We start from the raw sequence: 19,528 nt of genomic DNA, 5'->3' as shown, positions 1-19,528 counted from the left end.
TATGTTAAGCCCTCTAAGATAGATTTTTAGGTTAAAAAAAGCAAGGAACTAGGCCATGATACAAGTCTTAACACATTGAAAAGGACTGAAATAAAATAACATATATTCTTCTCCAATGAGAGATTATTAGAAATTCACAGAAAAGAATCAGGAAATCCTAAATGTTTGAAAAATAACACATTTCTAAGTAACCCCCTATGCATAAAAAAAGAAATCATAAGGGAAACAAAAAAATACCTTGAACTGGATGAATAAGAAAACATAGCATAGCAAAATTTATGAAATTAAGCTAAAGAAGTACTTACTGTGAAATTTATAGCTTTAATACTTTTATTAGAAAGAGAGGACTAGAATCATTAATCTAAGCTTGAAGACAGAAAGGCAAAGTAAATCAATCACGAAGCAAGTAGAAGAGAGGAAATTATAAATTTTTTTAATTTCTTTTTTATTATTTATTCATGATAGTCACAGAGAGAGGAGAGAGAGGCAGAGACACAGGCAGAGGGAGAAGCGGGCTCCATGCCAGGAGCCCGACGTGGGACTTGATCCCGGGACTCCGGGATCATGCCCTGGGCCAAAGGCAGGTGCCAAACCGCTGAGCCACCCAGGGATCCCCAAGAGAGGAAATTATAAAGGTTGGAGTGGAACATGTTGAAATAGAAAATAGAAAAACAATGAACCTAAAAGCTGGCTTTTAGGAATCAATTTTATGAAATTTTGTTAAAAACTTTACGCTGACAAATTTGACAACTTAGATGAATTGTAAAAATTCCTAGAAATAAAGAAATTACCAAAAACTGATTGAAGAAGATTGGAAAATTGGAATAGGCCTATATCAAGAAAATACATTTAATTAGTAAACAGTAATATTTCTACAAATAAAAACCAAGCACAGATGGCTTTACTAGTGAATTCTATCAAACTTTTATGGAAGACTTAATATCGGTCCAACACAAACTCTTTCAGAAAAAAGGAGAAGGAACACTCTGCAACTCATGTGAAAAAGCGAGGATTATCCTGACACAAAAGCCAGATAATGACATCACATGAAAGAAAATGAAAGAAAACCTATCCCCAAGTAGGTTAAAAAATTCTTGCAAACAAAAATCTGCAACATACAAAAAGAATTATACGCAAATGCTGTTATCCCAGAATGCAAAAATTAGTTCAACATCTAAAAATCATGTAGTGGTGTCTGGGTGGCTCAGTTGGTTAGGCATCCGACTCTTGATTTCGGCTCAGGTCATGATCTCAGGGTTGAGAGATCGAGCTGCACGTGGGCTCCACACCTAGCCTACATCTTCAAGCAGACTCTCTCTTGCCCCCTCTTCCTATGGCCCTCCTCCCATAAAAAAATTTAAAAATCATGTAATGTATAACACTGTATTAATAAAAGGTAAAAAAAAAAAACCCACATGATCATCTCAATAGTTTCAGGAAAAAAAAACCATTTCGTTTAAAGCCAAAATACATTGATTATTAAAATTCTCAACAAACTAAGGATAGGAACTTTCTCAACCTGGTAAAGGGCATATAAAAAACCTACACCTATAATCATACTTAATGGTGAAAGATTAATGTTTCCCCCCTAAAACGGACAATAAGGCAACAATGTCTGCTCATAATCATTTCCATGAAACATCATAGTGGAGGTTGTAGCTAGTGTAATGAGGCAAGATAGATGAACCAAAGGCATACCAATTGGAAAGGAGGAAATCAAACTGTACCATCAGACCACACACATACCCCAGCATCAGGACCATGTCTAAGTAGACAGTCTTATGAAATTTATAAAAAAAACCTCCATAAGTGAGTGAAACAGGGTTGTAATGTATGAGATCCAAAACAAAATCAAATGTATTTCTTTCTATTAGCAACTAACAATCTGAAAATGGCAGTAAGAAAATAATTCAACTTACAATAATGTCAAAAAGAATCAAATAGCTGGGAATAAGTAAGCTTAACAGAAGTAGCATAAGATCTGCACATTGAAGACTATAAACCATTGCTGAAAAAAATTAAAGGAGACTCAAATAAATGAAGAGATATACCATATTTATGAATCCAGAGATTCAGTGTTAGGTTGGCAATTACTCACAAATTGTTCTACATATTTGGAGCAATACCAAAATATCCACAACCCTTTTATTTAAAACAAATAAAATAAAATAAAAAGGATGATCCCAAAATTTACATAAAATGGAAGGAATCTAGAACAGCCAAAATAATTGTGAAAAAGAAGAAAAAGAGGATTCACACTACCTGATTTCAAGACTTAATATAAAGCTAAAATAATCTAAAAAGTATGGCATTACCATAAGGATAAACATATAGAGCAACGGAACAGAGTAGAGTCGAGAAAAAAACCCTCACATTCATGATAGTTCATTTTGTATTAAAGTATCAAGGCAATCCAAGAGGAAAGGATAATTTTTTTCAACAAATAGTTCTAAAACAATTAAATATCCATATGCAACAAAATGCATTTAGACCCTTACCTCATACTATGCACAAACATGATCTTAAAATGGTTTATAGATCTAAATGCAGGAGCTGAAACTATACAACTTCTAAAAGAAAGCAGGAAAAATTTTGTGACCTCGGGTCAGGCAGTGAATTCATAGATACAATACTGAAATGATAATCCATGTAGGAAAACACTGATAAATTAGACTTCATCAAAATTAAAAACTCTCATGCTTCAAAAGAAACCATTAAGAAAATGAAAAGACAAGCCACAGGCTGAGAGAAAATATTTGCAAACCATATATCTTATAAAAGATGTGTAATCAGAATACAGAAAGAACTTTTACAACTTAATAAGAAGATAAATAGCCCAATAAATATTGAGATGGGCAAAATATTGAGTAGTCATGCCATCAAAGAAGATATATGAATGCTAATAAACACATGGAAATAAATGTGGTAAACACATAAAAACACAGAGAAATGTAAATTAAAATCACAAAAAAGGTATCATTATACAGACACTAGAATGACTAATCAAAAAGACTGACTATAACAACTAAGGGCAACAATGGGCAGAAACAAAACCTCATACATTACTAGTGGGAATGTAAAATGGTATAGTCATTTTGGAAACCATTCTGGCAATTTCTTAACAATTTTAATATATATTTGCCATATAACCCAGCAGTATCACTTCTAGGTATCTTCTCAAGAAAAATGAAAATATATGCACGCACAAACACATCTAAGTGTTCACAGCAACATCATTTATGAATGTCGATAACTGAAAACAACTCTAATGTCCGTCATTTTAGGAATGGATTAAAAAATGTGGTAAATCCATACATGGAATACTAACTACTCAGCGGTAAAGAAACAAACTACTCACACATGCCCCAGCATCAGGACCATAATGGTCCCATCACAGGACCATTATGCCATGTAAAAGGCTATATACTGTATGATTCCATTTATCTGGTTAGTTAGTTAAGGATTTATTTCAGAGGGAGAGTGCACACATCAGCAGGAGGGGCAGAGAGAGAGAATCTCAAGTAGACACCATGCTGCACACAGAGCGTTATGTGGCCTTGATCTCAGGACCATGATGAGATTACGACCTGAACCAAAGCCAAGAGTCGGCTGTTTAACCTACTGTGCTGCTCCGGTGCACCTGTATGATTCCACATATAAAATTTTCCAGAAATGCAAAACTATCCAAAAAAAAAAACTATCCAGAAAGCATAATTAGTGATTTTCTGGGGCTGAGGGAACTTGAGACGATGGATGTTCTAAGGATTATGGTGACTGTTACACAAAAATATCATTTTAGTGAAATTTATTGATGTATACACTTTAAGTGGGTGAATTTTATATTATAGAAGTTATGCCACAATGGTGTGTGTTAAAAAATGAAATATACCCTAATAACCAAGATATTTAGAGCAAGACATAAGTATGTATAATATCATATCATTTATAGTAAACATACTACATTTATTCATTTGTGCTAGTTAAGACCACAACAGTTCTGGAAATATATATATTCAAAAAACAAGTTTGCCTCTGAGAAAAGGACTGAAAGTCTGGGACAGGCAAGAGAATTATTTTTCATTGTATACCTTCTGATACTGTTTTAAAAAATTAAATTAAACCATGTATATTATTGCTTTAAAAACTAAAAATCCTAGTAAATAACTAAAACAACCAACCACAATTCTGACATAAGGACCCAGGCATGTGAATCTGCTCCTGAAGGTCTATACTTATGTAAATGAGGCTCTAAGCACTTATGAGTAGCCTATAATAAGATAAAGCAAATTTCATCCCCAAAACATGATATTAGATCCTTATAATTTCAGAGAGATGAGTGCAAATTGTGGGAATTTGGGGAAACATGAGAAGTTTTTGACCAGAAGCACTTTAAGCATTACGGGGTACCAGATTCTGTAGTCTATACTAGCTACAAAATAAACACCAATTCCTTACCCCCAAACACAAGCAAAATGCAAACAAAATGTAACATACTGGAGGATTAAATGAGAGGTGGGGAAAGTAGAGGGAAAAAAAAAGAGCAAGAATAGAGTGGTCTAGTGGATAGTGGGCATTCATATATAAATATAAATATATAAAAATATATAAACATAAAAATATATACATATATAAATATACATACAATTATATAAGTGATTTAAAAATAATTTTTCTGCTATGCCACGCCTTAAAAAAAGCCATTATATATGATATGTATTCGAACTTGTTTCTATGAATCATACAGTGGATATACTGAACAGTGCTTTTCAGTATACCTTTTAATATCAAGAACCTGTTACAAAGATTTGCTTTTCAGTTGCATGCTATGAAGAGATGGCTTTAATTAAGAATATTTATTTTAATCTTACACAAACAATGGGAGAAATTAAAATACACTGTCAATATTTAATTATAAAGATTCAAGTGCTATTTTGTAATGACGCCTTAAGAAGGTCAAATTTAAGACTTCTGCCCTCAGATTTTCCCTTTTTAATATAGAAACATAATGCTTTGTAGAGCGTTGCTCAGAAATGCCTAGTATTTGATGTCCATTTTCACACAAGGAATCAATAATGTAAATATTTCCTCGAAGTGGAAACACCTGCAGGGAGGGTCAAGGAAATCATAAAAGGTGCTTCTTTCAAGCTTTCACTGCTTTCATTTGCATTTCAAACCAACAGGGCTTTCATGCTGTGTTTAGTGCTCTGAATAGACAATCACATATGTTTGCCACACGTGTGTTCTTCACGCATGCGTTCCTTGCAGTGCTGCTCCTTCCGAACCACCCTTGCTGTGGCTTCATTTACACTCAACACACATTTAACGAACACCTACTGTGGGCTGTTCGATATGAAGAACAGGACCACCAGGTTAGGTAATAGGATCATCCCAATATAACAGACGAGGCTTCTGAGGCTCCTGGACTCCAAGTGTCCCAAGTCCCAGAACTGGCAAGTGGAAAACCAGGACTTAGCCTGAGCCTTTTCCTTTATATCTATTTTCAAGTATCCATCCTATCTGTGGCCCTTCCCTCCTTTCTCTCCCTAGTGTCACTGATAGTTAAGAGCAGAGTAGCACAGAAATGAAGGAGGGGTTTTCAGCTTGCCCCATTCACTTCCCCAGAAGGTAGGAGGGAAGAAACACCCAGGGCTCAGATTACTACCACACTCCTCACTGCTCCGATTTCCATGGTTCACCAAGGACACCCCGCTGAACTTCAGCCCCAACCTGTTCCGTAATTTTCTGCTCAAATCATGGAAGTCACCAAGAGTAATTATTGCTGGTAGTGGAAGAAATGTCCTCAGCATCCCAATTCACAACTCTACGTAAAGATTTTTCTGTGGCAACCAGTTCCCCAAGGTCCTCAGGGGGATTATCAAGATTATATTTGAACTTGCAAAGGGCTGAACCAGCTCCCACCTGCTAGCCTGGAGTTCCAAGCACAACACAGAGCATTGATTCGATTGGAAGAATCAGATTTCTTAATTAAGTCAATGGAAAACCAGTTTGAGATCTCTACGACTGGTATACGTTAGTGAACTTTTAGAATATAACCCACTCACATTTAGGGATTCAGGTGTTACCCTCCAAGTTCATACTAAGATAAATGTGTAAGCACCACTTTTCTTGTGTTTAATAAAAGATAGGAAAATACATATTTTCAAAATTTAAAAAAAAACCCACAGTTTTCTGGACTCTTGCATTTCTCTCTTATTCATTGACCTTTATTTTTTAAAGTATGATTTCATTCAACTCCAGGGAAACTTCTATTTTTATGATATTATTGTAAGGGTCTTACTATTTTACCTGTGTATTTTATTGCTGAGTCAGTGTTTATCTTACCTCCTCGATGGATAATCAAAGAAGTCTCACTTCCAATGGGACAGTCCTTAAGTATATCCACTACTTCTGTATGGCTCAGGTTCTGTACATTCTGCTGGTTGATCTCAACAATGAGGTCACCTTCACACAGGCCAGGGCATCCCTGAATGTCAAGTATTTGTTTCACCCGCTGTCCTGTAGGACTGTCGGCAATAGTGAAGCCAAAGCCCTGGGCACCTTTCACAATGGTTAAGGTCATAAGTTCAGCTTGGGTGGCCCCAGATGAAGCCATAGACACATTGTCGTCATGGACAGGTGGTGGATACGTGCCATCTAATTGACCATCAGCTGGCATTGAGTGCAAAGAATGAGGCGGTCGATCTGTTATATCCGGAACCGACTGTGAGGTCCGAGAAATGTATTCCAAATATGTTTCATAGTTATGTCTTCCATTGACCATCACCGGAGGTGGCCTCTCCATTATTGCAAGGGGTGGCACCATGCTGTTAGCAGGATCCTCAGGATCAAAGGGCAAAGGGTAGCCACGACACAACACCAGGTTGACACTCTGACCAATAGGAACAGACTGGAAAAGTTTGACTACATCTGCATGAGTGTGTCCAAGGACACAAACTTCATTAATATAGACAATGACATCACCTGCAAGGAAAAAAGAAAGAGATTGACAACATGAGGTAAGTTCAATTAAAGTTGACACAGAGAAATGGAATTATTTATGAGACTAGTATAAGAGGCACTCGGTTTCTCAGTAAGCAGTGAGAAAATCAATTAGAATAATATTTAAATTCGCTGTAGGTGACTCAAGGTTACAACAGGTCTGCCAACAAATACAATGATCAAATGATGAAAAAAAATGCTATGTATTCATTCTTGGAGTTCAGAAGCATCTTTGTGTTCAAAAAGAAAGGCTCAGGAAGAAAAGTCTAGAAGAATTTGTACCTTGAGGAAGCATATATTCTATGCTTCTTTTTCATCTTCATTTCCATCTTCAGTGCAATTCAGTCAATAGAATTTTCAAACTATTGAGAAGTGGTGGTCATAAGTCTTGGGTGAAAATTTAGAAAGCCCTGGTATACTTTTTTTTTTGTATAGCTTGACTGAGTCAACTGCTATTTTTCTTTTTTATGGAAGAGGAAAATATTTTGCCCACTTATTTTCTCCATCTACGGCAAGATGTAATTACAAAGTTTCTGTGTATACACAAACAAAGGCCAAGAGCACAGATTCTGGGATTAGGATCTGAGTCCATATCTTGGCTCTACCTACTACTTAACAGATATGTTGATTTGGGCAAATGACTTACCTGCTTTGAGTCACAGTTCCTCATTTGTAATGCTGTTGTGAGGATGAAATAAAATAATACAGGAAAAGTGTTTGGCATAGTGCCTGAAACATGGTGAGTGTCCAATATTTGTGGACCACTATTATTATTACTATTGCTAAAATAGGATGGAGGGGATTTGGGACCCTGGTTTTCAAATAGGAGGCTGCCATAGACTCATTCTCTGATTGTAGATTAATTAATAATTCTGTAGATCATTTAAAAAAGGCATTTGTCCTCTCTCCCTAATGAATTATCATAGAGTTATGGAAGTCCACTGGTTAGAAGTTGACTTTATAATATTAAAAATGCCCTAAATGTTAATTATTCATTATAAAATAAAAACTCTGAAAAACAACATTTTCTTTTTAAGATGCAGGAAAACATGCTTGTTTGAGACAATTGTTTAAAAATTTCAATTATCTATGAATAACAGTTTTATTTTTAGAGAACTGTTATATTATGGATCAATATTTTTATTCTCAAAAACCATAATATTTGAAAATTAAATTTGCAAACTGAGATTGTGCCTGACTACTCTGAGGAATATATGAGGGAAAGACATATTTTCACAGACTGTCAAATAAGTAACTCAACAGACATTAATTTATCAGCATAATTCTGAAATGGGTAGTGTACATGGCTAGGGATCTCATTCTGAGACATCCTTGCCCATAAAATTGCAAACATCAAAAATGCAAAAACAGAGTTGAACTTTCAGAGTTAAATACGTTTCTAGCTTTTCTTAGGTGTCTGATATAAAATGATCACTCCACTGTATGCATTCTAAAATAAATAATTCTATGAATAAAACATTCCTGAGTAAGATACTCTCAACAACACGGACTGGTTAACACTCACTCTACCCAAATGCTAGAGACCTGCTTGAAAGTGCTAAAGATGTAAAGACAGAATAAGCCAAACAAACATTTTCTGGGATCCAGGTTAAGTGTGATTCTAAGAAATGTCATAGACTCTGTGATTGCTTGGATGGAACTTCACACTTCAGTTATGTGTATCAGAAAGGGTGCTGGTGTAACGCAGGGATTTTGGAGCAGGAGTTAGGGCTGAGTTGGGATGAGCATCCTTTCTTTGCTACTATGATTCATCATTAGACCAGGGCAAATGGAGACTCTTTCGAGTTATAGAAGTCCACTGGTTAGAAGTTGACTTTATAATATTAAAAATGCCCTGAATGTTAATTATTCATTATAAAATAAAAACTCTGAAAAACAATATTTTTTGGCATTATTTTCAAATGGTCTGGTCTTCTGAGAGTCCCAGAGAAGCATCTGATTCAGACAAACTTTTTTCCTTCTCTTCTTGCCTCTTCTATTTCTAAAGTTATGATCATCTATTTTACACATTACAAGGTTGAAAGAATAATAAATACTGTGTACCAGTGTCCAACTCAATGATGAGAAAATTGCACATACTGGTTGTGATTCTTCAGGTAGCACCTCCCTCCTACTGACCTCTCCAAAGGTAATCACTACCCTACATTATTCACATGCACTTTACATTTTTATGACATATCCAGGTACCGTTAAATATGTCCCCAAATAACACTTAATCCCTAAATAATAATATCCCCCCAAATATGGTTTTGCACATTTAAAAATCATTATAATCATTGTACAATCATGTAAGGTATACATACTAATCTTCTGTAATTCTCTTCCAAATGTATTTGTGATATTTATCTATTTGATATCTTTACCTTTAATTCATTAATTTTCACTGCAACAGAGTGTCTGTTGGATGGCTATATCACTATTTTCTTAATATTTATCCATTCTTGTGTTAATGGAGGCTCAGGTTCTTGTGAATTTTTGGCTGTTATGAGAATTCTGCTAATAATCTCTTTCCATGGCCCCTGTGTACTTATGGGAGAGCTTTTCTGAAGTGTGGACCTTGGCATAGAATTTCTGGGCATAGACCACGGGCTTCTTCAGCTTTATTATGCAATGGCCAATGGCTGACAAAATAGGTCAAATCGAATTACATTCCCATTTCTAGTATATCAGAATTTTCATTGCTCCCTATCTGATACAATACTAGGCATTCTCAGACTTAATTTTCATTGATCTAATGGGTGTGATCATGGTTTTAATTTGCATTTCCCAGATTGCTAGTGAGGGTGAGCATGTTTTCATATGTTTATTGGCCATTTGGGTTTCCTCTTTAGTATGTCTCATTTTCGCATTTTTTCCTATTTTGTTAGTCCTTTATATTTTGTAAACACATTGACTGCTTTTCTGCCCACCTCCATTCTTGATCCAACATCTTTGGTAGGCTTGGGAGGCTGCACGGTATAGCTGACATTATGCGGGATAGGGATAATGTGTCAGAAGACTTTGGTTTGATTTCCAGCTCTATCACTTCCTAGCTGTGTGACTTTCAAAGCTAACTTTAATCTTCTGTGACTCAGATTCTTCACAAGTAACAAGGAACAAAAATAATAGCAACTTATTACTCTATGGGAAATAAATGAGATCATGCAGGTGACAGGGTTTATAAGCTGCAAATTGTTATGCAAAGGATGATTGCTATTTCAGTAATTATTATCTGTCCTTGGTTATACCTTTTATAAAATCAGGACAGTCCCACCAAGATATTCCCACCACAATCATAATCAAGGCTGAGTATGGGTTTCTGAGTGGGCAGATTAAAGACAGGAAGGTAACAAATGCCATTTTCTCCTAAGGCATTCCCTAACTTTAATCATTGTTAACGAACTCCCCCCAATCCCCAAGCACGCTATGTCAGAAATTCATAGGAAAAAAGAACTAAGCTCTCAAGGTTCCCTGCCAGGTCTAGAGAGTAGTTATTTGAATTATAGTGATTAATGTTATCTATTTTTGAGTTTTAATGTGATCTTGCTATTTAGAAACAGAATGAGAACTATTTGTGGTTCTTGGTAAGACTGCCTTTTAAAATTTATGGATATTTTCTACTCAGAGCAATTTTTCAAGTCATCAAGCAAGCAGTGATACAGTGCTATCTTTATGGAGCTATGCAGAAGCTTTCTGAATGAAAAGATGAGTGGTCAGTTATCACAGGATAAAACTAACAGCTTGACGGTACTCAACTGCTCACTCTAAAAAATGTATAGAGATGCCTAGACATTGTGACATGCCAAATTGTTGTAGATGGATTTGTAAGCAAACATTTGCCTGTTCAGATAGAACTAATTGGGTAGGATATTTATTGACTGCGCTGTATGAATGTCATTTACATGTTGTGAAATAAAAATATGAGCCACCTGGTCCATGCTATCCAACAGTGCCATGCCAAGTCCTGGGATAGACTGGATTCAGAGCACAGAAAGAGACGTCATTAGGAAAACTGGCTCTAGTTCAAGCCCTGCTAGCCTATTTAAGGGGGAGAAATGGGAAGAGAGTGACTTGCTCTTTCCCTCTCTCAATTTATTCTTTTATAAAATGGGAATTAAAATATCTCCTCCATTTCCTCTTTCACATGGCTACTGTGAGAATGAGATCATGCTTGTGAAAACACTTTTAATTTTACCAAGGAAAGGTTCTCCATAAAAATAAAATGCTGCATTTCTTTCAGAAGCCAAGTACATATTTTCATTGCCATCTTGCCTGTAAGGTACATTGTTTCCTATATGGCCCTCATTTCAGGCCCTGTTGGGGCCAGATGTTTTAGGGCTACTGACCTTGGGCCAATGGGTCAAATTTGGTGTGACTGATGAGCTTGATGTCTCCAACAGGGCTGGTCTCATAAAGACCTGATTCTCAATCAAGAGCTTTTAAAGTGCAAGTGAAGGAGAGTCAGTCTGATGAAGCAGAAGTTGAAAACTGCTGGCCTGTATGAACACGTGTTCCAAGATAACTGGTCTCTCAGTCATGGGAATCAAAAGACACTACAGGATACCTCTTGAGTACTTCATCATTTTGGATAAAATGGGGTACTTTTTCATAAAGCATTGCCTAAAATGCAGTTATTTTTATGCCTCTTTCTTCTGTTCCCACATTCGTTGAGTCACTGTGGTGTACAGAAGCTTCCTTTTTAGCCTCTGGCACTTACCACCTGCTGTCTACCTTCCTTAACCACCATCTTGGACCAGACAAGAATAACTTCCTTCACATTCCATTCTCATCCTGTAGTCTCCTCCAGTAAGTTCAAACTACTCAATCTTTAGACATACCGGTTAACACTCTTCACCAGCAAGCTTTCCAACTTATTTTTGTCTCCACCACTCAATAAGATCCCATTCTTGTGATGCCACTGTCTTTACTGTTCATAATTTACAACTTGCTCCTTGCCTTTTACTTGAATTCTGCTCTTCCTCCTCCCTCAGGGGAATTCTTTTCTGTGTGTAATTTCATCCCACCTGATTCATCCTTTCCTTCACTTTTTCAAAGATATCTTCCATTATTCCTGCTCCGATTGCTGGTATCTCCTATTTGTGAGTACTAATTCTTCTCTGACTTCATTCCTTTGTGGAAGTTTTCTACCTATTCCAAGATTTCCTCACAAAATAAATAGAATAATATTACTATGTTTAGAACTCTTTGGGTATCCAGGATAAATTTATCTTGAATAAAGGATAGAAAGATTTAGAGAAAAACTAGAACAGATTTCATGGCTAACTTTGCTGCCCTTATTGTTTCTAACCTCTGTTTTCTCCAAAGCACTGAAATTTTTGCTAAAAGAAAAAAATTTTCACCCACTACTTCCATCCCACCAATAACATGAACTCTATATTGAAAAATGACTATTTTTTGACATTCTTCTCTAGCCAATAAGATTTGACTGACCTGTCATTCTTTCTGAATCTTTTGTGTTTGTGTTTTTATAATAATAATAATATATAATTTTGTTGTAGTAGGACATTTTATTATAATATTGAATATTCATTCTCATTTTATTCTACAACTCCCCCCCCCAACATAATAAATTTTTGCACGTACTTGTGAGGGTGTGTTATTCAGTACTTCAAGTAAATTGAAAATAATTGCCCTCAATATAGTTCATTCTCCAAAGTGAATCATTGTGGTATGTTAGATGGACAAACAGAATTGAAGGTGAGTCTCTGTGGGTTGCTCTTTGAGCAAGTCATTCAACATCAGTTTCCTCATCTACAAAATGGAGATAACTGACATCTGTTGTACCTACCCTGGAGAAAAGAGGTCTCTATGAAATGTTCTGTAAATGGTACAGAACTATCATAATGTCACATCTATAAATACATCTATTAAACTTTTAAACAAATTACCGATAATGAGTGGAAAATAGAAATATATGAAAGATGACAAAGAATACATAGTTCAAATTTTTAAAAGGAAACTGCTGAATTTTATTAAATTACTTGGCAGTTTGCTTGCTTGGCAGTTTGCTTTGAGAAGACAGATATGTTCATCCTAGTAACTGAATATGCTATTTCCTAGCAGGAAAGACTAGTGACTCATGAAAGTATCTTTGGATTCCTCATTCTTTTCTGGAATATAAATACAATGTGCTGAAGGTGGAAAGATTGGATAGTCTGAACTCTGTGGCAGCGCGGTGGGGGTAGTAGGTAGAATTTAGAATATCCACATGTGTGGCTCTTGGTATATGCTCAGTGATGTCACAAAATGACAAAGGTCTGGAGGGAAATACCCAAGGAAATAAATGGACCTTTGTCTTGTTTTCTCAGGTTTTTTGATGAACCTGTTAAAGGGTTCTGTGTCGTTTATTGCCCCAAAGTATTTCCTTATACCTATTTTTTTTTGCTTAAAAATCAAGACTATTTCCTTTATTTCTGTTCTCATAAAATAGAAACATCATTCTCTTGTAATAATTTAAAGTAGTTCCTAGAATTCCCCAATGGTCTCTTTAGAGTGAAAGTTATTAAAAACAGCCAATTAATGGAAGAGATTCCACCTAGCAAATTCTGAACCTTCCACGGTTCTCCTGACTTTAAACATCTTTCCTGCAGTTGGCATTACTAAAAACATCCTCCCATTATGCAGAAATGCAAAAAACAAATACTTAGGTTATGAAGGTATAAGAGATGGACACAATGCCTTCCTCAGAAGAGTCTTAGTTTATTAATTTTGATATGCTACATTTTGAGTTACACTGTGAATGAAAATGAAGGGAACTGAGCCACTAAAATAAGGTTCTGATAATGTTTTATTTTATTTTTTGACATTGTAAAACCAGGGAAGCCTGGGTGGCTCAGTGGTTGAGTGTCTGCCTTCGGCTCTGGGTGTGATCCCAGGGTCCCAGGATTGAGTCCTGCATCAGGCTCCCTGCAGGGAGCCTGCTTCTCCCTCTTCCTATGTCTCTGCCTCTCTTCCTGTGTCTTTCATGGATAAATAAATAAAATCTTAAAAATAACCCATAAAACCGGGGATCCCTGGGTGGCGCAGCGGTTTGGCGCCTGCCTTTGGCCCAGGGCGCGATCCTGGAGACCCGGGATCGAATCCCACATCGGGCTCCCGGTGCATGGAGCCTGCTTCTCCCTCTGCCTGTGTCTCTGCCTCTCTCTCTCTCTCTGTGTGACTATCATAAAATAAATAAATAAATAAATAAATAACCCATAAAACCAAGTGTGGCATATTGAGAGAACCCTGATTTAGGCATCAAGAGATTTATGTGCTTATGCTAGATATGTCAATAATCAATGGTGTCAACCCATCTCTGGGTCTTATCCTTCATTTATTCATTAATTTATTCAGCAAATATTTATTATATGCAAATACTACTATGACAAGGCATCACATGATAAAAAGAGAAGACTGAATCAGATGATCTCTAAGGTAGTTTTTTCACTCTGAAATACTAAGACAAAGGTTAAAATTTGTCTGGATCTACTGTTTAGCTATGTCTGCAATTGGTTCCTTCCTTTCTTCTACTTCCATCACCTGGGTCAGAATTTTATCATCTATATTGTACGAACTTCTGCGAGTCTCTTAGCTGGTCTTCCTGATGTCATAGTAGAAAAAACACGGAAAGTAGGAAAGGGAAGCCTAACATATGACATGATTCCGTGGGATTATGGAGTTCCCGAATCTTATCCCAGACACACCTCTAGGGGTACGTGGGATTCTTAATAAATTCCCTCTTCCGGTCAGTATTGGCTCAGGAACCAAGAGAGTGTTAATATTCTGCAGGTCAAGGGCATTAGTGCCACTGCTGCAAAGCATTGGGCTCTGCCTCCACCTGCTTCCCTGGCAACTCATCTTCTATACTATTTTGCTGATGTTTTCTCTATTTAACATCCGCCAGTGCCTCTTCATAGACAGAGGATGGAGTCCAGATAGCCTAGCACAGAGTATAAGGTTCTCAGTCTATATTTTCATCATCTCCTGCCTCTTCTTAAACTAGTTTGTGCTTCAGTTGTCCAGGCTCATAGCCACAGCCCTGTACATACTCTGTCCTTGCCAGCCTCCTGATTCTTTCCATGCTTTGTCCCTAACAAACTCCCAATTACCCATGGAGAGCAGTATCACTTTCCGACCATCTTTCTGGCCACCTCTTATTGTTGTCTATTAATTACTTCTCCCTGTGTGTTCGTCTTCCTGACGGCTTAGTTCTTCAGTGCATTTAACCAAATTAATAGCGCCTTGAATAATCTGTGGCCATAGTGACTACCATTTTAATACATATAATATTCATCTGACATTTACAAACCCCATCTTACCTAATCTCTACGCAATAGGCATTGTGACCTATACTTTATATGTATGAAAAGCAAGCCTAGAAGCTACATAACTTCTCTAAAGTCACACTGATGATTAGGTGAGATTTAAAAACCAAGCTCAAGACTGCCACACAAATGTTGAGAATTTCAAACAGTCCAGGACACAATGCTGACTCAAGGACTCCTTTGTGTACCTCATATCATATCATAGGAACGGTGGGCAAAATATCTTTAATTCCTGAATAGGAAAACGGAGAGACGAACTACAACATTCTTTTGATGAGTTAAATTAATGGAGGCAAGCCATGAAGCAAATCATTGTGAACAGGGGAATCCACTGAGGGAAGCTCAGTGAACTTCACCAGTCCTCCAAAACAGGATGCTTGGAAGAAGGTTTTGAGAATGCTGAGACAGAGAGGTGACAGGGCATTGCAACCCACAAAACTCAGTAACCATCCCAAAACACTGGCTCTGGTATAAATTGTTTCAATAGCTGTGGGATCTTGGCTAAGCCATTTCAACTTTCCTTAGTCTAGCTTCTGTTCATGACAAATGGAAAAATCAGAAAACATCATGTCTAAGATACAGCTTTAAGAGTACCCACATCCTGTGGGAGTGTGGAAAGCTCTCCTATGAGGCATGGAAAACCTTTGTGGTGCCATTAAACAGGTAAATGACAAGCTTCTAAGCCCAAAAGTTCCTTGATTTTCATTACCTGCCATTAAACAGGTAAATGACAAGCCTCGCCCAAAGTTCCTTGATTTTCTACAAAAGCAGTGGGTGATTCCAACACCATAACTATGGGCGAAAGGATACCAAGATGTTGGCATAGCCCGTTATTTCTCACAAGAATGAAAGACTTCTTAATCACATTTTATAATTTCATTTGTGTGACCCAGTGCAGATGTCTAATTAAAAGCTTGGTTAAAAAAAAAATTATGCCTAATCAGCACGCATCCAACAATTTTTCACTGGCAGATGTGAAATAGTCCAGCGATCTATTTACATTTCCTTTGTGTTTGGCATTGTGTGGTAAGATATATTTAAATACTTGCATTTTACTTTGTTGGAGAGGAGAAAGAAAAGAGAATTTAAAGGCATTGATTATTTGCTGATTTGGCAAAAATGAAACAACACTTCAGATTAAAACTATAAGTAATGCCACAAAGAAAAAGCATAAAAGACTGTTTTTTGCAAAGCTCCAAAGAGCAGAGGCTTTCTAAATAGCTCGCTCACTTTAATTCAGTAACATGAAATGGTCAGTGAATCTGTCATTTCTCTAAAACAACGTAATGAATTTTAAACAAACAAAAAAAATGTTGTCAGAGAGATCCTATAAAGTGAAAATGGTTCTTGCATCTAAGAGAACTTATGATTTCACTGGAAGAAAATAAAAACAAAAGAATTAAAAATGTACCCGAAACCTTGGCAAAATGAAAGTTTATGAAAGCAAGATAAAAATGTAGTTTCTTGGTCCTCTCCTATGTGTTACAGACACCCATGAGGGCAAATGTGTCACACAAATATGCTCAACCACACACAACACCCTGTGAAAATTCAAACCACAGAAGTACCTTGGAGGGAAGAGTCATTTTATGTGGATAGTAAGTTACTTGCATTCTTATTTTCAAATAGCATTAACTGAATGAGCATGATTCTTTTTTACATGAATGGCTCCTATGGGCCCATGTGGCATGAGCATCACCATCTTCTGACCTTACTCCAACACAGTATCAAATGGGTATAAAAACCTCCCGTGAAATGATGGGGGACAGCTGGCTGGGGGGAGCCCAGAACTGTGCATGGACATGCTTTCCAACAGTTGACTCAACCCACAACTGTGGATTGCCAGCCATTCTGACTGAGCAAGAAAAATGAATAACCAGGAGACACGAACAGGCTTGGTACGTGCATTTCAGTCATTTCAGACTGCTGCCTTCTGCCAAATGGTTTCCAGTGTCTGCTACCTGACCCACGTGCCAATACACACTTTTAAGACAGGTAGAAGCAGTGTTTTTTAGTTAAAGGAAAGTGGAATTTAGCTTCTGAGACTGTAAAATTGACATGGGTGGGGGGATAACCTATTTCAAGATGCCAGATAACAATCTGTGAAGTTGTTCCCTTGAATTGCTTTTGGAAAAAAAAAATAGACTATTTGCTCCAGGGTGAGCTGGGTGCTGTCTTGAGCATCCAGACTGAAGGTGGGGGATGTCTATGTTGGGGCTATTTGGCCAAGGCGCTCTCACCCCTAGATCTTTACCAGCCTCTACGGTATTTCTGGAACGTGGTGCTTCTATTGCAAGCCAATCAACAATCCCTATCTGGTACTGTAACATTTGATTATGTTGATCTACTCCTTCACTCCCCTCATGTGAAAAATTGCAGAGCCCCTGCTGCCTTGCTGAAACGAGGGCTGCCAGCATATTTCTCCCATATGGACTTCTGAACTGTGCAGCGTTAAGTTGCTGAGCTTCCTAAAATGGCTGGCAGAAAGAACAAACGTGCTATGCTAAAAATGGGACTGTATATTGCACACACACGGGTCCAAGGCTTGAGGAGAGAGCCCTTCTAACTTGTGAAGAGGGAAACAGACTTGGCTGATGAGAGTCTTCACTGACAGACTTTGATCGTTCAAACTTGGATGCTTTTCTTTCCAATTTCAGTTTCTGAAAGAGCAATATTTTACACCAGTATCAAGAAGTCAGTCTGCTCATTGGGCCATATACACCAAAGATTGCCAATTAAAAATCCCTCCAACACATGGCAAAGGGGAAGAAAAATTTTGTCTTGGCTGCACTAAAATTTTGGAATCCAGAGAAAGATGCCTACTATCTCTTTGATTTATGTGGAAAGAAAGGGAAATCAATATGCTATTTTATAATATCAGACATTAAGACTTCCTCCATTGGGTGTGTACCTCTCCATGACCCTCTCTATGCCAGACACTGTACACAGATCCTTCTGGGGATGAATAATGTCGCTAGTCCAGGACTTTCAGGAAAATGTGCAGCAATTTCCCTGCAGATAATGGGAGATTATTCTATTCTCAGATACAACAGACAAATGGCACAGAGAAAAACAATATAATCCCCTGCTGCTCCCAATGTTACAATTATTATACCATACTGAAATGATTGGAATAAGTTAGCAGAGAACCACCCTCAAAGATTTTATTTTGTTTTTTTAAAGATTTATTTATTTCAGAGAAAGAGAGAGAAAGTGTGTGTCCTCCTGACAGCCCATGAGTTGGTGGGGAGGGACAGAGGGAGAGAAGAAGAGAAGCAGACTCCCTACCGAGTGCAAAGCCTGACCTGAGGCTTGATCCAGGGCTTGATTCTAAGGCCTGGGACCTTGACCTGAGTGGAAATCGAGAGTCAGACGTTTACCTGACTGAGCCATTCAGGTGCCCCAATCCCCAAAGATTTGAACTGTCTCTCTCTCCACCACCACCACTGAATATATATCTACGTGAATAGGTCCAGGTTTCTGTTATTTTGCTCACTTAAGGGTTACAATACATTTTACATTCCAGCCAAATACAGTTAATGATGAAGTGAAAAACAATAAAAATTTCTTTTTAAATTCAAATCTAGTAATACTTTTATAATTATAGTATTAGCCCTTTATTTCAAGTTCCTGCAAATCACAGTAAAATGCAAGAATTATAACCACACAGTCGCAGATTAATCAACTGAAAAGTAAAAGTTTTACATAGCCTCTTGATTTTTTTGGTCTAGATAATGCAAAAACAGTCCATTAAATCCTTTCTATTAAAAAAATACATTTTTGGAGGTCACAGAGCAATGACCAAATTTGCTAATAATAGCTACTATTTTTGTGCTAAGGATAGTAAAACTGTGTGCCAAAAACTCTGCCAAGCACTTTAGAGACTTAATCTCATTTAATCCTTGAGGTAACCTGATGGAGAATATACTATCCTCATTTTGTAGAAGTGGTCCTAGCTTAGAGATACTAAGTACCACATTTGCAAAGTAGCAGAGCTGCCTCCCTCTCTGTGCTTGGGGTACTTTCAGGTCTGTGTGCTAACTATATGCATGCTTGGTTATATAAATTTATGAAATTTCAAGATTCATTTGATCTCTCTATTTGGCATTTCTTTCTTTCTTTTTAAAGATTTGTTTTATTTATTTGAAAGAGAGAGAGAGAGAGACATAGGGCACGTGTGCGTGCTGTGGGAGGGGCAGAGG

The 19,528-nt window shown here is 37.1% G+C and overlaps 1 protein-coding gene across 46 annotated transcripts in view; it reads right to left on the bottom strand.

Moving 5' to 3' along the window:
* Nucleotides 1-19,528, bottom strand: part of MAGI2 (membrane associated guanylate kinase, WW and PDZ domain containing 2) — a 1,307,576-nt gene that overhangs the window by 226,121 nt on the left and 1,061,927 nt on the right. For all 46 annotated transcript variants that reach the window (XM_072759854.1, XM_072759849.1, XM_072759863.1 and 43 more), the window contains one exon: nucleotides 6,343-6,981. In XM_072759854.1, the coding sequence (XP_072615955.1) occupies nucleotides 6,343-6,981 (639 nt within the window). The remainder of the gene's footprint in view (nucleotides 1-6,342; nucleotides 6,982-19,528) is intronic.

Source organism: Vulpes vulpes, chromosome 5 (genome assembly GCF_048418805.1).
Source record: "Vulpes vulpes isolate BD-2025 chromosome 5, VulVul3, whole genome shotgun sequence".
NCBI lineage: Eukaryota > Metazoa > Chordata > Mammalia > Carnivora > Canidae > Vulpes > Vulpes vulpes.
This window is presented reverse-complemented; position numbering and strand designations above follow the sequence as displayed.